At 34.3% G+C, this 18,706-nt stretch overlaps 1 protein-coding gene across 3 annotated transcripts in view; it reads left to right on the top strand.

Moving 5' to 3' along the window:
* Positions 1-18,706, top strand: part of SANBR (SANT and BTB domain regulator of CSR) — a 77,303-nt gene that overhangs the window by 35,711 nt on the left and 22,886 nt on the right. For all 3 annotated transcript variants that reach the window (XM_061155374.1, XM_061155375.1, XM_061155376.1), the window contains 7 exons: positions 1,133-1,371; positions 4,189-4,247; positions 5,615-5,775; positions 8,533-8,619; positions 9,604-9,714; positions 12,532-12,655; positions 15,097-15,249. In XM_061155374.1, coding sequence (XP_061011357.1) covers positions 1,133-1,371; positions 4,189-4,247; positions 5,615-5,775; positions 8,533-8,619; positions 9,604-9,714; positions 12,532-12,655; positions 15,097-15,249 — 934 coding nt within the window. The remainder of the gene's footprint in view (positions 1-1,132; positions 1,372-4,188; positions 4,248-5,614; positions 5,776-8,532; positions 8,620-9,603; positions 9,715-12,531; positions 12,656-15,096; positions 15,250-18,706) is intronic.

Here is an 18,706-nt window from a genome sequence, read left to right as displayed (position 1 = left end):
ACAACTGGACCACCAGGGAAGTCCCCTCAGATAGATTTTTTTAACTGATAGGTTTGTTTGTGTAGCATAAAAATTTATCAAGTTAATTTTTTAACTATTATTATTTAGTATTTCATGTTCTGGCCCAAGAATTCACCGAATTTTCATGTTTCATTATACCAGCCATTACCTGTTTATATTTTGACCGTAATGTCTTTGGAAAAACAGTTTGCTAAGTTGCTTAAATTCCTTTATTTTGACAAAGCACTGATTATTAATCCTTTTTCTGTTGCCAGTTTTACTTCAGATGTAATTTCTTTGTGTTAAAAATTTTTGAAGTTCATTTAAATACATATTAAATTCATATTGTAGATTAGTGTATCTCTTCCTATTTAATCTCTTCCTTTTGTAATGACATGAAGGCAGTTGTGGATCACACTAGTATTTCTTTTTGAGGTAATATAATTTTCAAGGGCATATACATTCAAAGAGTATACAATTTTTGAAGTAGTCTTTCTGATATATCATGTAAACCTATTCTTAAATTGTTTTTTAAATGTGTAAATAAGCACATGGTAGTGTTGAATTTTTAAACCACATTTACTGATTTATATTTATTGAATGCCTAAAAACAAGCTTTCTAGCTGTTAAAAATAACAAAATAGCTATGCTAATTATTCACTATTCTATGAATAATTTTAACTTTTTCCCATTCATTAATAGTAAGAAAATTCTCGTGTTTCATCTTTATCTCCTTTCTGTATCCATTACCATGTAAAAGTGCCGTTTTATGTTGCTCATAAGAACTAGAAATTGTAATTTAATTTTTCTTTGTGAATTGGTATTTTTTAAAAACACTATAATTAACTTATAATTTGAAAATAATAAGTTTCAAACCTTTTATTAGTTCTATAGTAAAAAAAATTTTGTTTTACTAAGTCAGTAGCTTAACTAAAATTAGTCATAGTTTTCAGATACTGATCAGGGTAGAAAGGTGCTAATGTAAACTTCTGAATGTCAAGTTTTGTAAAACTGATATGTGGTTAAAACCTTGAAAAACATCTGGTTCTCATACTTCCAATAAATGTCAATATTATTGGCTCCTCTTCTAAAACTCTAATAATTTCATTTCTGTGTAACATTTTTCATGAAGGCCAAACATGGTGATCCATGTATGTGATGAAGCAAAAAACTTGAAAGAAGATTTTATTTGCCCACGAGATCTTTTGATATCAGAAATGAAGTACTTTGCTGAATATTTATCTGTGGATGCCCAGCGCTGGGAAGAGGTGGACATTTCAGTTCATTGTGACGTTCACATTTTCAACTGGTTGATAAAATATGTTAAAAGGAACACTAAGGAGAATAAAGATTGTGAGATGCCCTCTTTAGGTAAAAGACAATCTATTACTTACTTTGTAGTGAAATTTTTGTGTCAGTTGATAGTTGCTTCAGGCCAAATAGGAAATGTGGAAAATTGTTCACACCTTAGTGTTTATGTTCAGATTAGTAATCACTGTTTAGAAAACTGATACCGCATTCCTTTTTAGCAAATTTTAGTGAATTTATGGCAAATGGACAGGTCTCTAGATTAGCCATTTTCACTGTATGTTACGATGGCCTACCACTGGCGTCCTAAAGATCCTTTCAGAGGACCCACAAGGTCAAGGGAATCTGCTTAATAATGCCAGGATGTTATTTATCATTTTTCCCTCTATGTTGACATTTGTTCAGAAAGTGCAGAAGTAATAGAGGATAGAACTGTTGGAGCTTTAGCACACATCAAGGAAGGAGCATCACATAGTATGAGTGGTCACTGTGTTCTTCAATCCATGTGCTCATTGTAAAAACGGGGAAAAAAGAAAAGGAAAAAATAGTTTCTCTTAGGAATACCCTTGATGAGGCAGTAAAAATGACTAATTTTATTAACTTTTGCCTCTTGACTGTACATCCTTTTGACATTCTACTTGATGACTCAGGAAGTGCACTCTTGCTGTACACCGGAGCATGACGGCTGTCCTAAGGAGAAGCACTTGTACAAGTTGCCTGAGTTGCAAGCTAAATTAGCTGCTTTCTTACAAAACCATTTTTACTTGGAAGAATGGCTGACAGACCCTCACTTAAGCATCTGGCAGATACTTTCCTCCTTTTTTATTTTTTAATTTTTCCTTTGGCTGCACTGCACAACTTGCAGGATCTCAGTTCCCCAAGCAGAGGTTGAACCCAGGTCACGGCAGTGAAAGCTCAGCATCTTGACCACTAGGACCAAGGAATGTCCCAGACAGATAGTTTTTTGAAAATGAATTAAGTTAGCCAGTCAATGAAAGGGAAATAACTAACAATATTTGTTGCCCGTGATAAAATTCATGCTTTCAAGTAAGAATTAAGAGTTTTGGAAAACTTGTGTCTGCTTCCACGTGCTTGATAGTTGCTGTATATTTAAAGACTTTTCTTTAAATATTAACAAATAAGACTTTTTAATATAATGTATAATGAAATGTTTCAACATTTGGAAGATCTGCATAACTCAGTAAACAAACCAGTGTCTTTTAAATGATCGATGCATGATGTTAACAAAAAATCTTGCATAGATTAAAGATCCATTCTAAGTGCAAGGCAAATCAGAGAATTTTGAGATAGCAGAATAGGAAATGCTCTTAGTATGATTTTGATTCCCATTGCAACTAACTTTTAAGAAAGACTACCCACAAATTCAGTGTGGAAACAGATGTGAGAATCAAACTATCTGCCTTTAAGTCAGACACTGAAAGGATTTATAGAAAATGTCAAACTGTTATTTTCATTTTGTTTTGAAAAATACATTTTCATAAAATTATGTTAATATGTAATGAGTTTATTAATTCATTGAAAAAGAATAATAAATATTTTAATTTTTTTCTGTTTTATTTTCCAGTATAGTAAATACAGTAGATATAACCCACTTAAAGAAAAGCTGTCTAGGAATCTCAGCTTTTAAGATTTTTTTTTGAAAATAGGTTTTTGAGAGCAGAAGTTTGAGAACCAGTGTTCTAGATGATAAGAAGAGTAATTACTAAGTAATATGTTTTGGGCATTGACTAGTATAGGAAATCACTCTAATGGGATTTAATATAAGTATTTCTGTGCACTAGAATTACAATTTACAGTAATATCAAAATATTTCTAATTTCTTACTAGTAAATAAATTTATACAGACAGTATAAAAGTCTTCTGAGGAAGTTCATAATTTAATACTTTTTTGTGACCAAATTAAGGGAAAAGGTTTCTAATGGTTCTTAAAATTGCAAAATTGCTAAATCAAAATTTTCAACTAGTCAAAAGGTAAAAAAAATGGAGCAAACTTGGTCTTTCTGTAATCTTGAACCTTAAATCAGTGGCTACAAATGTTAAGCTTCTATAAAAGCAATCTTTAACTAGGAAAACTAGCAAAATGCTTAATTACATTGCTAATAATCTAGACCTTGGGTCTTAACTGGAATGGGTCATATTATAGTTGAAATTTTTCACCAAGTCCTTCCTCTCTTTACCATTTCTCTTTGAGAACCTTCCATCTAGAATTGTTATTTAAGGAAAGATTGGGATTACTTATTATAATTAGTGTGTACATAGTCCTTTATTTAGGAGGACTGTCTTGGTACTGTAACAGTAAATATCAAAATGTTTCTTTTTCCTTAAATATAACTCATGGAAAATGACTGAGGTTTACTGAAATGATAGCATCAGCCAGCATCCCCTTTCCCTGGTTGTGCCTTTGAAGTCTGCCTGTAGAAAGTAATTTTTCATTTCTGCAATAGTAAATTTTATATTATCTTTAAGAATCTTTTAAATTAAGCATTTGTTCATAACAAGCATTTGAACCACATTTGAAATAACCTCACTATGATTTTTGTGTGATGAGTTATATTCTCAATTTTAATTATCCTTTTCCCTGGTTTAGTTAAGGAGGAATTAGTATATGTCATATCTTTAAATAGAGTCTTTTTACTTGATGTAAATCTAATTCCAGGGCAAATTTGCTATATGTTTTCTCTATACCCTAAATTTTAACTTTGCATTTTCTTTCTTCCTTGCATATAAGCCATAGTAAGATTTTATTAAATTGTTCTTATTAAAGTAACCTCGTCTTTTAAGGTGAGAAGGAGCCTGTTCTAAGGAGACTGAGATGAAAATCAAAAGGAGAATTTAATTTTTTCTCTCTCTCTTTTTTAGAGCCAGGAAATGTCATTTCAATTCTTATTTCTTCAGAGTTTTTGAAAATGGATTCGCTGGTAAGTGTTAACAAAAGATCCAACTCTTCTATTCACCTATGCTTGGTGATGTTTTCTTCAAGTGTCTAGAAAATTTGGAGACATCTTCCTAAAGTCGTTGTTGATTGAAGACTGATTCATTAGAATAAGCTGCTGGTGTTTGGAGGTACTTTGTTCTATTGGGAAAGGCTAAAGGCTACTGTGTGTCATTTGCATAGGATGCCTATAGAGCTAGCAATTCATCCTCAAGGGAGGAGGTAGCAGTTGCATCAGATGAAACTAAACAGAATTAATTTTGCCCCAAAAGGGATTTGGCCATAAAACCAAATTAAAAGAAAATTAATTGGAACGTATTTGTTTTACTATTTAAATAATTGGTTTAAGCTTATACTGTTTATTTGTGTCTTTCATTTATAGTTAAGCAAACTAAGAAGTGAATGCCCAACTGCTAAAAGATGTGATTTTGTGTGTGTAAACCACATGCTTATGTCTGTTGTTAAAAGTAGTTGATGAAACATAAAAGCACAATATATACATATCAGACTCTTAACACTGAATATATTTTTCTTCTTTTTCCTTTTATTTAATAAATTTCTTTATCATTCAAATGTTTTTTTTGTTTTTTGTAGTTTTAAATGAATATTTGCTTTTAACCTCTTGTAAAACTACACAGAGCAAAATATTCCTTTATTGTGTTAACAGATATGAAGTTCATTTATTTGTATGAGGTTTTATTGTATTTTTGTACTTCTTAGTCCCTCCCTCTTCTGTTGTTGGTATTAATTGCTTCAGGAGAGAGTTATAGGAAAAAAAGAGAGACTAAAAGAGTCTATGAGTTTTGATTTTTGTAATCTAAGACCTAAAGAATGATTTTTATGTCATAGCAAAATATTTAGAAGAATACATAATTAACCAGTGCTGTTTTTCCCCAAAACACAATCTACCCTGAAAAGTAAATAAATATACCTGACATTGAAGAAAGGCAGAAAGCAAGCACAACAGAACTGAGAAAACCCTAAAGTGACTGAAATTGTTTCTGTTATGGAGATGTAAAATTGTCACTAAGTTTATAATAGAAAGTCATATATCTGTACCCTTGAGTTTGTGGACTTAAAATTTATATCTGCCACAATCCTGAAAGATGTTCATTACATTGTTGTTCAAAATATTCTAAGAAGTTTGAAATTTTTTCCAGCTATGTTTGTATAAATTTGACGTACTAGACCACTTTGAAACAGTATAGTTTAACGCAAACAGGCAGAGCTAAGTTATTGCTTAGCAATACATGGATTAAGCCTTTAATGAATCTTTATCTTTGAAAAGTATTGATATGACATTATCCTTTCTGTTTCCACCTTCAACACTTATTTTCTGTGTTTTTTGTTTAGGTTGAACAGTGTATACAGTATTGCCACAAAAATATGAATGCCATTGTAGCTACTCCATGCAACATGAACTGTATTAATGCAAATCTTCTTACACGTATAGCTGATCTGTTTACACACAATGAAGTTGATGATTTAAAGGACAAGAAAGATAAGTTTAGGAGGTAATTTTTAAAATTTAATTTTAAAGGTAATGCTCCTATTAGAAAGAATGTGTTATTTTTCTTTTATTTCAGTAAAAATTCTATATTTAGAATATATTTAGAAATCTGTTTCCATTTTATTTTAAATAAATTAAAATATGGGGCTTCTCAGGTGGCTCATGGTAAAGAATGCACCTGCCAATGCAGGAGATGCAGGAGACGTGGGTTCAGTCCCTGAGTTGGGAAGATCCCCTGGAGAAGGAACTGACAACCCACTCCAGTCTTCTTGCCTGAAGAATTCCATAGACAGAGAAACCTGGTGGGCTACAGTCCACAGAGTCATAAAGAGTCCGACACGACCGAGCAACTGAGCATGCTTGCCTGAAGTAAAATATATTCTGAGCGGATGGCTCGAGGTGAAAAATAGTAACTAAATTAGTTACTTTGTATAAGGCGTATATAAGCAGATCATGATGGTGAATTATGTTAAAAATTATCAAGACAGGGCCTTAGTATAAAGGGGAAGAGTTGTGTGAGATGAGGTCAACAACATTAGGAGCTGTTTAGGTCATACAAAGAGTGTATACTTTATTCTAGGTGGAATGGAAGCAGAGGAGTGGCATGATCTGATTTGTTTTTAAGAAATCAGCCTATTCTGTGTGGAGAAAAGACTATAAGGCTATAAGAAGCAAGACCTATTTGAAGTCTAGTGCAGTGGCCTAGTGAGAGATAGAAAGCTTTGGACTAGAGTAGAGGCTGGGGCTCTGGAAGGAAGTAGGTGGATTCAGAGTATGTTATTACAGAGATTTGACAGGTTTTCAAATGTAATAATATGGGAAAAGAGAATATTTTAGGATAATTACTAGGTTTTAAGGTTAAGTAACTAAGTGAATGATAGTATCATTAATAGAGCAGTGACTGGGGTTAGGGGAATCAGAAGATGTGTTTGGATCTTGTTAAGTTTATTTAAAATATTTAATATACTTCTTGGACATTCAGGTAGGATGGCAGGTAGATGTAAGTCTGAAGTTTAGGTCAGAGTTCAGGGCTTAAAATAAAAATATGAGTAGATGATGTTTAAAGCCATAGACCCAATGTTCTCTGCTGAATTGCAATGACATCTTTACCATAAATCAGGAGACTATATATGTGAGGTCTCTTTCTGAATTCTCCATTTTGTTCTGTTGATTTGTCTATACTTTTATCAGTAGGACACTGTCTTAATTACAGTAGCTTTCTAATATGTTTTTGGTATCTAGTAATCTAAAATTCTGGAGAAGGAAATGGCAACCCACTCCAGTATTCTTGCCTGGAGTATCCCACGGATAGAGGAGCCTGGCAGGCTACAGTCCATGGGGTTGCAAGAGTCGGACTCAACTTAATGACTAAACCACCACCACCACCACCAGTCTAAAATTCTCCAGCTTTGCCGTTCTCCAAGATTGCTATCTTAGTCATTTTATGTCCTTTGCATTTCCATGTGAATTTTATAATCAGCCTGCCCATTTTCTCTTTCTTTTTCTCTCATATATATATACACACACATACACACCTGCAAATTTGAAGGTTAGTATTGAACCTGTAGATTTGGGAAAAGACATCTTAATAATATTGAGTCTTTCCATTCATGAACATAGTATAACTCTCTATTTATTTTAACAGGGTTTTATAGTTTTTAGTATAGAGACATTTTTCCTTTTTTTAAGTTAAATTTATTCCTTGGCATTTGAATTTTTTGGCCCTATTATAAATGCTATTTTTGTTTATTTCCTAATTGTTAACAAGAACATAGTGATAAAGACTGCCCAACATTTGGAAGATTCAACAAAGAAGAGTTAAGGAGCCTGAGAAGGAAGAGACAGAGGGTCAAAGGGAAGGCAAAAGGAAAGAGGGTTTCAAAAAAGAGGAAGCAATTAAGTGGTCAAATATGTGGAATGCTGCTACCATGTAGAGTAAGATGAGGACAGAAATGTGGTTGGTTGGATTTGAACAACTTTTTCCCAGATGTTTGCTCTGAATGATTACAGAAAAATTAAGTTCATGTCTAACATTATTGTATCATGAGCATGCTAAGTCACTTTAGTCATGTCTGACGTTTTGCAACACCATTGATTGTAGCCCACCAGGCTCCTCTGTCCATAGGATTTTCTAGGCAAAAATACTGAAGTGGGTTGCCATACCCTCCTCCAGAGGATCTTCCCAACCCAGGGATTGAGCCTGCATCTCTTAAATCTCTTGCATTGGCAGATGAGTTCTTTACCAGTAGCATCACTTGGGAGATCCAGATTATTATATTATGCATAATAGTAAAGTATTAATATTTATTGAATGTTTAATACTATGCCTGACACTCTTTAAAAACACTGTCTCATTTAACCCTCTTAAAATCTTATGCATTTGAAATTAGTAGAAATAAGTTTTAGAGATTTTAAGTTGCCAAAGGTCATGTATGAAATTATTGGTAGACCCAGGATTGCTAAATTTCCCAAATCCTCAACCTGGAATTTTCCTTAACAAAGAACTGAAAGAGAGGTGGATATCCATGTGTCTCATTTTTCTTGGGAAAATTGGTTCTTGATCAAGCAGTTCTCATTAGTAGGTTTACTTACTTAGAGCAGCAAAAAATGTATTATAAATTCCCAAGGAAGGACTCTCTAAATAAGGACTAGTCTTATTTTCTACGTGTGCAAATAGGTCAGCATTTATTTTCATCACTATCAAGTAATTTTGGTAAAGTGGATAGAGAAAATTAATTTATTGGTCATTTGTTGTTACTAGTAAACTTTTTTGTAAGAAGATTGAGAGACTGTTTGATCCTGAGTACTTGAATCCAGATTCTCGGAATAATGCAGCAACATTATACAGGTATATTTTTCTTTAGTATGCTATATATCGCTGCTAAATTCTTTAATTTTAGTACATTTGAAATTTTCTTCTTGAATGTTTTTTGTATCATCTTTCTTTGTGTTGTTTTTTAATTTTTACACAATTTTAAAGGTTAGTTTCCATTTACAGTTATTACAAAATATTGGCTATATTTCTTACGTTGTACAATACATCCTTGAGCTTATCTTATACCCAGCAGTTTGTATTTCCCACTCCCCTACTCCTATTTTGCCCTTCCCTACACTTTCCCCACTGATGACCACTAGTTTGTTCGCTATTAGTCTGCTGCTTTTTTGTTAAATTCACTAGTTTGTTGTATTTTTTAGATTCCACATATAAGTGATAACATACAGCACTTGTCTTTCTTTGTCTGACTTATTTCACTTAGCATAATGCCCTCCATGTTTGTTGGTGCAGATGACAAAATTTCGGTTTTATGTTCAAGTAGTATTCCATTGTGTGTGTGTGTGTTTACTCACCACATCTTCTTTATCCTTTCCTCTGTTAATGGACACTTGGGTTGTTACATATCTTGGCTGTTGTAAATAATGCATCTGTTAATATTGGGGTGTATGTATCTTTTCAAATTAGGTGTTTTTTTTTTAAATGTGTACCCAGGAGTGACATTGCTAGATCATATGGTAGTTCTATTTTTAGTTTTTTGCGAGCCCTCATACAGTTTTCCACAATTTACATTCTCATTAACAGTGTACAGGTGTTCCCTTTCTCCATATCCTCACCAGCATTTGTTATTTGTGTTCTTTTTGATGATGTCCATTCTGACAGGTGTGGGGTGATATCCCATTGTGGTCTTCATTTGCATTTCCTTGATGATTAGATGTTGAAGATCTTTTCATGTGTGTTGGCCATCTATATTTCCTCTGTGGAAAAATGTCTGTTCGGTTCCTCTAGCCATTTTTTAATCAAGGTTTTTTTTTAAATTGTATCTTTGTGTTATTATAGATGCTGTTTGTGTAAGAAACTTTTAACAAAAGAAACAGAAAGAAGAATTCCTTGCATTCCTGGAAAAATCAATGTGGATCAGCATGGAAATATTATATACATTCATATAAGGTGTAGTGAAAATAAAATACAGCTTCTTAAATGTGAATTAGTGGTGTATTTATAAAGCAAAACTACTTTTAAAAGGAATGGGACAACATTTTTTCTTCATGTGATTCAACTTTGATTTAGAAAGATGGTACTTTCAAAGCAAAGTTGTTGTAAAAGTATATTTTATCTTGAAAGATGTTCTGATCAGTGCCATTAAAATGATTTTTCACTGATAGATTTTAAGTGTTATATTGAATTTGACAAGAGAACCAGATTTAGTTTCAGATGAATTTTACAGTGAGGCAAATTGTCTTTAAAATTGGATTTTCTGTATTTAGTCTTCATACTTCTTCAGTATTATATTAATGCATAGTTCTTTTGCATTCCCCTTAAGTTCAAAACTAGTTCTCATCCTGAGTTGGGGAGTAGGTGAAGAGGGTTATAAATAGGAATAATGTCTCAGGAAAACAAAAACTTTAAAATAACTCTGACAGTATCCTACTGCTAGTGATTTATTCAGAGAGGTAATGTTGATTTATGAAAGCACTTAGTAAGGATATTGATTGCTGTATATAAATAAAAAAATAAGCACTCAAATGATTAAATGAACTAAAATATGTCCATATAATAGTGTATATGTATAAAACACATCTAATTGATTCTGAATGTTCAGTCTTTGAGAATGTAAAAGAATATGTAGTGTGTGTTAGTTGCTCAGTCGTGTCCAACTCTTTGCAACCCCATGGACTGTAGCCCACCAGGCTTCTCTGTCCATGGAATTCTCCAGGCAAGAATACTGGAGTGGGTAGCCATTTCCGTCTCCAGGGGATCCTCTCGACCCCGGGATCAAACCCAGGTCTCCTGCATGACAGGCAGTTTCTTTATCATCTGAGCCACCAGGGAAGCCCAAAAGAATGAATAGTTACATACAAAATTGATAGTAAATTAAATAAGGAAAAAAAAAAAAGGTTATAAAACAAAACTCAAGGGTCTTCCCTGGTGGCTCAGTGGTACAGAATCCGCCTGCCATGCAGGAGACACAGATTCAATACCTGGTCTGGGAAGATCCTACCTGCTGTGGAGCAACTAAACCTGTGAGCCACAACTTCTGAGCCCACCGGCCACAACTACTGAAGCCCAAACACTCTAGAGTCTATGCTCTGCAAGAAGAGGGCCCACCACAGTGAGAAGCCCATGCACCACAACTAGAGAGTAACCCCTCCTGCTCGTCACAACTAGAGAAAAAGCCTGTGCACCTAGGAAGACCCAGCACAGCCAAATAAATAAATAAACTTTTTTTAAAAAAAAAACCAGAAACATGTTCATTAAATATTAACTGTGGTGTTACCTTAGAATGACAGTATTATGGATGATTTTCATTTGCTTTTTGCTTTTGTTCCTATATTAGAAATGTGATGTACTTTTATTAAAGAAAAAAATGTACAAATGTTAATTTCATATTGTAAACATTAAAACAGAAATCTAGAGAAAAACATGACATTTGACTCTAGTATTAATAGCACAGTCAACATTAAAATGTTTCATTTTTCTCTTCATATAATAAGGGGAATATAAGCACTTGGGATTTTATACTTTTTTATCTTGAGACTTGACTCACCTTTTGAAAATTACTTCTATTTTGACAGCAATAACTTAATATTACTGTATGAAAAAACTGTATGAAACTAAATTTGACATCTGTTTTGTTGTTTTATTCAAAGTATTTTTCCTGCAAGTTAGCTATTGATGACATTTTTTTAATGTCTTTAAATAACTTAAAACAGATGTAATTTGTAATAACATGATGGCATTTTGTTGTATCTTGAACTAAAGACAAAAATAGCAAAATTCAAAAAGATTAAGGACTTAGAGAAGAATAGGAACTTGTTGCATGTAACGATAGCAAATGGAGTTTTAAGTCTTGTCTGTTTATTTAAATTTATATCATTGAACTTAAAAGTATATATTACTGAGACCTGATTGTATATTACTTTATTACTCCATTACTAGAAAATAATTTTGAAAATAATGTACAGAACTAATATATTAATGGAGTGTTTAAAATTACCAATAATTTATGATAGGTACAATTAAATATGTTCCATTTAGTGATATATGCTTAAGTCCTAACTGTTAGCCTGCTTAAACTGTATTTATTTTTAAGAGACTCCATACTTCTTTTTTCCTTCAGCTGTGCCAGGTCTTTGTTGCTTTGCGCAGGCTTTTTCTAGTTGTGGAGAGCAGGGGTACTCTTTGCTGTGGTGTGTTAGCTTCTCACTGCAGCGACTTCTCTTGTTGCAGAGCACAGGCTCTAGGCACACAGGCTTCAGTAATTGCAGCACGTGGGCTCGGTAGTAGCACTGTGTGGTGTCTAGGACCGGCAGGCTTCAGTTATTATGGCACACAGGCTTAGTAGCTGCAGCTCGCAGGCCTTAGACCATGGGCTCAGTAATCATCATGGTGCATGGGCTTAGTTGCTCTGTGGCATGTGGGATCTTCCTGGACGATGGATCAAACAGTGTCGCCTGCATTGGCAGATAGATTCTTAACCACTGGACTATGGGGGAAGTCCTTAAATTATCTTTAATTTATAACCCTTTATCTTGAGTAGTAAAATAATTTGGCATTCAGTCTGTGACACTTTTTTCTGTTGTCCACAGGAAAAAAACAGAATAAGATTCCCAAATGAAATTTTATCTAGCATTCAGTGTAGTCCCTTCCATAGCCATCATTTAGGGAATGGTCTTGAAAATAAGCCACAAATTTAAAATTATTTGTTTAAAGCAAACTGTTTATATTGCTTACTTGTGAAATAATAACTGAGGCTCTTTTCCCTAGAGATAAAACTTGGGATGTTCATGAGTATTTGAATAGTCTTTTTGAAGAATTAAAATCTTGGAGAGATGTATATTGGCGCTTATGGGGAACAGTCAACTGGCTAACTTGTTCAAGATGTTATCAGGTGAGTTGTTTTTTTTTTTTAATATCCTGTTGTGTAACCACTGAGAGCAGGCTCTTTTGACATATGCTATTTAATTAGTTAGGATGTGTTTGTACAATATCTGACATCTTTTTAAGGAACTAGTGGCAGAAATAGTGGTGCTGTTAAACATTGCTTGCATCTGACCTCATTTCTCTTACTATGATTCTTCCTTTTTTATTTCCATTGCTGAAACAATCAGTGATTTGATGAATTTTTATAAAACCAACAGGTTGTTAAGTGATCAAATTCATTTTTTTCAATGGAAAAAAGATACAGAATTCTTGTTGCCTTTCATTTATTTCCAGCCAAACTGTTTCTCTGTTAGCCCATAAATTTCTTTAGAAATTCAGAAACACCTTTGCAGACAGGATGCTATTGAGATGTGCCCTTCTTGTTATTAATAAAATAATTATGTTACCAAAAATGTTTTGTCCACTTCTTCTAAAGGAAGGCTTAAAAGCACAAGGAAACTTACGATTTGAAGGTATTTATAATAAATCCTTTTATAAAATAATTAGATCTTTATTGGTCACAATCATTCCTATTAGTCCTATGTATAAATTCAGAGTGTTCTGCATAAAATATTTTATGACTCCCGTAGGTCTCCCCGCTCCCTGATTTTCAATAGAGTAAGGCAGCACAGAGAGCAGCTTATTACAGCCATCAGAGGGACAATTTTTTCAAACTGTGTAAGTTTCTTCTCAGTGACTCCCTATGTCCTCACAGTTTTTAAAAGCTTGATTTATTGAAGTATAATTTCCATACAGTAAAATGTATCCTTTTTGTGAGGTTTGACAAACTCATACAGTCGTATAGCTACCACCACAATCAAAGCATAGACTCCTCCTGTCATCCTTAAAAATCCCCTTGAGGCTGTTTTTAGTCAGTTCCTTGTCCCATCTCAGCCTCTGACAATCACTGATCTGTTTACTGTCTCTGTAATTCTGACTTTTCCAGAATGTCATATAAATAGAATCATACAGTATTTAGCTTTTTGAGTCTAGTTTATTTTATGTAGCAAGATGGATTTGAAATTTATTCACATTGTTGTATCTGTCCATGTGTTCCTTTTTAGCCTTAGGTAGTAGCTCATCATAGGAATATACTACAGTATGTTTATCCCCTTACCAATGAAGGACTGCAGGTGCTTCTAGTTTCAGGCCATTATGAAGAAAGCATCTGTAAGCATGCCCATACAGGCTTTCGCGTGAACGTTTCTCTTGAGTATTTACCTAGAAATAGGATTGCTGGGTTGTATGGTAAATGTAAACTTAACATTTATACATGCCTAACAGTTTTTCAAAGTCCCTGAACCACTTTTTATCCTTTCCAGCTATGTATAGGAGTTCCAGTTGCCCCATATCTTTTCTAACAGTTGATATTGTCAGGTTGGTTTGGATGGTTTTTTTTTTTTCCTACTTAATAGGTATATAGTTGTCCTCCCAACAATGGAGTGTCACGTATAATCAAAGATATCAGGCTCCTAAATCCTGATTTGTTTAGCATGTCAGAATGCAGAAAATTTGAAGGATTTTTTTCCCCTTCTTCAAAGCGAATTGAATATTGATTTATAATATTTAATATTTATTATGGAGAGTTTATAAACTCATAAAATAGTTTGTATGCAAAATACTTTGTATGAGTATGCACCTTATAGCTTTTATCAGACTCAAAAAATTTTAATTGAAAGCTATTATTTGAAAATCATAATTGGAACTAACTGCTAAGAATTCTGAATTACAGACTATCTTTTGTCTTCAGGATCAGTGCTTAAAATTGTTCATTTTATTTTCTTTATTTTACCAACTTACAAACGTATCTGGACATGACTATTAATCTTATAATTAAACGTTAGTAAATTTTTCACCAGTGATTCAGTTATTCCGTAGTTGTCACAGATAGAGTGATGTTAAGTATTTACCTTAAAAAATATGTCCAAGAATAAGGGAGGCAAAATTTTATTTAATTTTTTCCATTGGAAAACCTCTTTTGTGATAGGCCAGTTATAAAATTAGGTGTATATCAAGATCAATTTAACTCCTCTGAAATTCAAATAGCGTTTTTGATTTTGCTTTTTAACAGCTTTGTTGAGGTATTACTACACGCCATAAAATACATTCATTTTAAGTGTACAATTTACTGATCTTTAATAAATTTGGAATTGTTCAACCATCACCACCATCCAACTTTAGTACATTTCCATCACCCCAAAAAGATCCCTTGCATCCATTTGCAGCCACTCCCCAACCTAGTCTCACTTTTAATCCCAGGCATCCACAAATCTGCGTTTTAGCTCTAGAGATGTGCCTTTTCTGTATATTTTACGTGATGGGACATACAGTATGTGGTCTTGAGTATTTTTGAGATGTATAATTTCACTGTGGGAATAATACTTGTTTTTATGTATTTCTTTTATTCAGACTTTTCTGTGCATAGAGTTTTCACACTGTCAGTATCACTCAGAGACAGTGATTTATCCTACTGCAGGAAGTTCGCTGAGTACTGTTGGCACTGGAATTTATCCCTGCTGTAACCAAAAGGTTCTTCGATTTGACCCCACTCAGCTTACAAAGGTAGATTTTGAAGGTTGCCCTTTTGTAATTACAGCACTTGTTAATTAACACTTTGTATTTAAATATTTTCCTCTTTTATTTTTAAAATGTAAATATACATTCATGTAGAAAAGATTTAACTACATAGGGAAGTATAGTAAAAAGTAGAAATCTCATTTCATACCACTCCCTCATTCTACTTCTCAAAGATAACCACTGTTCACAACTTCCCTTAAGACCTTGTTTTATACATTTTAGGCACAGACTAAATGTTGTTTTTCACATTGGAAATAGAATCAGACTGTTCATCTTATTCTGTAATTTGCCTTTTTCACTTAACAGTGTACCTAGGTGATCATTCTGTATAATATTAACTGCTTTGTAGACTGTGTAGAGGTTAGGCTACAGATAATAATTTGTAAGTCTTCTTGTAAATGAGTGATCATTGAAACCAACTGATAGAGGTGAGCATAAAAACGGGGATGGGGGAAGGGGAACTGGCTTATGCTATCATTTTCATAAACCTCAGTCATCTCCCTATGCAATATTGTTTTTCGGACTTTATTTCCATCACCAGTCACATACACACCTGGGTGTTGTTTTCGCTTTGGCTCCATCTCTTCATTCTTTCTGGAGTTATTTTTCCACTTTTCTCCAGTAGCATATTGGGCACCTACCAACCTGGGGAGTACCTCTTTCAGTGTCATAGCTTTTTGCCTTTTCATACAGTTCATGGGGTTCTCGGGGCAAGAATACTGAAGTGGCTTGCCATTCCCTTCTCCAGTGGACCACGTTTTGTCAGAACTCTCCACCATGACCCGTCTGTCTTGGGTGGCCCTATATGGCATGGCTCATAGTTTCATTGCGTTAAACAAGGCTGTGGTCCATTTGATCAGTTTGATTAGTTTTCTGTGATTATGGTTTTCATTCTGTCTGCCCTCTGACAGATAAAGATAAGAGGCTTATGGAAGCTTCCTGATGGGAGAGACTGACTGGGAAACTAAGAGAAGTAGAAGATATTAAGAAGAGGTGACAAGAATACACAGAAGAACTGTACCAAAAAGATCTTCACGACCCAGATAACCACAGTGGTGGTGTGATCACTCACCTAGAGCCAGACGTCCTGGAATGCGAAGTCAAGTGGGCCTTAGGAAGCATCACTATGAACAAAGCTAGTGGAGGTGATGGAATTCCAGCTGAGCTATTTCAGAATCCTAAAGGATGATGCTGTGAAAGTTCTGCACTCAATATGCCAGCAAATTTGGAAAACTCAGCAGTGGCCATAGGACTGGAAAAGGTCTGTTTTCATGCCAATCCCAAAGAAAGGCAATGCCAAAGAATGTTCAAACTACTGCACAATTGCACTTATCTCACATACTAGCAAAGAACTGCTCAAAATTTTCTAAGCCAGGCTTCAACAGTACATGAACCATGAACTCCCAGTTGTTCAAGCTGGATTTAGAAAAAGCAGAGGAACCAGAGATCAAATTGCCAACATCTGTTGGATCATCAAAAAAGCAAGAGAATTCCAGAAAAACATCTACTTCTGCTTTATTGACTATGCTAAAGCCTTTGTGTGGATCACAATAAACTGTGGAAAATTCTTAAAAAGATGGGAATACCAGACCATCTGACCTGCCCCCTGAGAAATCTGTATGCAGGTCAAGAAGCAACAGTTAGGAGCGGACTTGGAACAACAGACTAGTTCCAAATTGGGAAAGGAGTACGTCAAGGCTGTATATTGTCACCCTGCTTATTTAATTTATATGCAGAATACATCATGCGAAATGCCAGGCTGGATGATGCACAGGCTGGAATCAAGATTGCCAGGAGAAATTCGAATAACCTTAGATATGCAGATGACACCACCCTTATGGCAGAAAGTGAAGAGGAACTAAAGATCCTCTTGATGAAAGTGAAAGAGGAGAGTGAAGAAGCTGGTGTAAAACTCAACATTCAGAAAACCAAGATCATGGCATCCGGTCCTGTCACTTCTTGGCAAATAGATGGGGAAACAGTGGAAACAGTGGCAGATTTATTTTCCTGGGCTCCAAAATCACTGCAGATGGTGACTGCAGCCATGAAATTAAAAGACACGTGCTCCTTGGAAGGAAAGCTATGACCAACCTAGACTGCATATTAAAAAGCAAAGACATAACTTTGCCAACAAAGATCTGTCTAGTCAAGGCTACGGTTTTTCCAGTAGTCATGTATGGATGTGAGATTTGGACTATAAAGAAAGCTGAATGCCAAAGAATTGATGCTTTTTTACTGTGGTGTTGAAGAAGACTCATTGAGAGTCTCTTGGACTATAGGGAGATCGAGCCAGTCAATTCTGAAGGAAATCAGTCCTGACCGAATGTTCACTGAAAGGACTGATGCTGAAGCTCAAACTCCAGTACTTTGGCCATTTGATGTGAAGAACTGACTCATTGGAGAAGACCCTGATGCTGGGAAAGATTGAAGGCAGGAGAAGAAGGCGATGACAGAGGATGAGATGGTTGGATGGCATCACCAACTCGATGTACATGATGAGTCTGAGCAAGCTCCAGGAGTCGGTGATTGACAGGGATGCCATGGGATCACAAAGAGTCAGACGTGACTGAGCAACTGAAATGAACTGAACTGAACAGTCATCTCCCATGAGTTATATTTAAAGAAAAGAAAACTGTGGCTTTTACCATTTTCTAAGACAATCCCCCTAAATAAAGGACTATGTACACAATTATTAAAATAAGTACTTGCAATCTTTCCTTAAATAACAATCCTAGATTAAATATTCTCAAAGAGAAATGGCAAAGGGAGGAAGGAGCTGGTGAATAATTTCCTCAGGAAGCTATAATATGACTCACTGCAGTGGAGACCCTGGATTATTAGCAGTTTAATTAAACATTTTGGTAGTTTTCTTGGTTAGAATAAAGATTGCTTTCATAAAGGTTACATTTGTAGCCACTGATTTAAGGTCCAAGATTACAGAGTGACTAGTTTTGCTTTTTTTTTTTTTTTTTTTACCTTTACTGTATTCATAAACATGCTGAATCAAGTGTTTTTTTCCTTTCTACATATTTTGATTTTTATTTCACACATATATCTCCATGGTCTGGCATATCTGGGCTCTGACTGGTTGAAAATTCTGACTTAACAATTCTGTAATTTTAAGAACCATCAGAAACTTTTTCTATTAATTTGATCACAAAAATAAATTATGAACTTCCTCAGAAGACTTTTATACTATAATTATCGATTTATTTACTATTTATTGCAATTCTAAGGCACAGAAAGACTTTATTAAACCACCAGTGTGATTTCCTATACATGTCAGTGCCCCAAAAGATTACTTAGTAATTATTCTTTCCATCACTTAGAACATTGGTTCTCAAACTTTTGCACTCAAGATCTCTAACAAAATCCTAAAAGCTGAGATTCCTAGTGAGCTTTTATTTATGTGGGTTATATCTATCACTATTTACCATTGGAA

The sequence above is a fragment of the Dama dama genome, chromosome 11 (assembly GCF_033118175.1).
Source record: "Dama dama isolate Ldn47 chromosome 11, ASM3311817v1, whole genome shotgun sequence".
NCBI classification, from domain to species: Eukaryota; Metazoa; Chordata; class Mammalia; order Artiodactyla; family Cervidae; genus Dama; species Dama dama.
The sequence above is the reverse complement of the archived record's forward strand: the minus strand, read 5'-3'. Positions and strand labels throughout refer to the sequence as shown.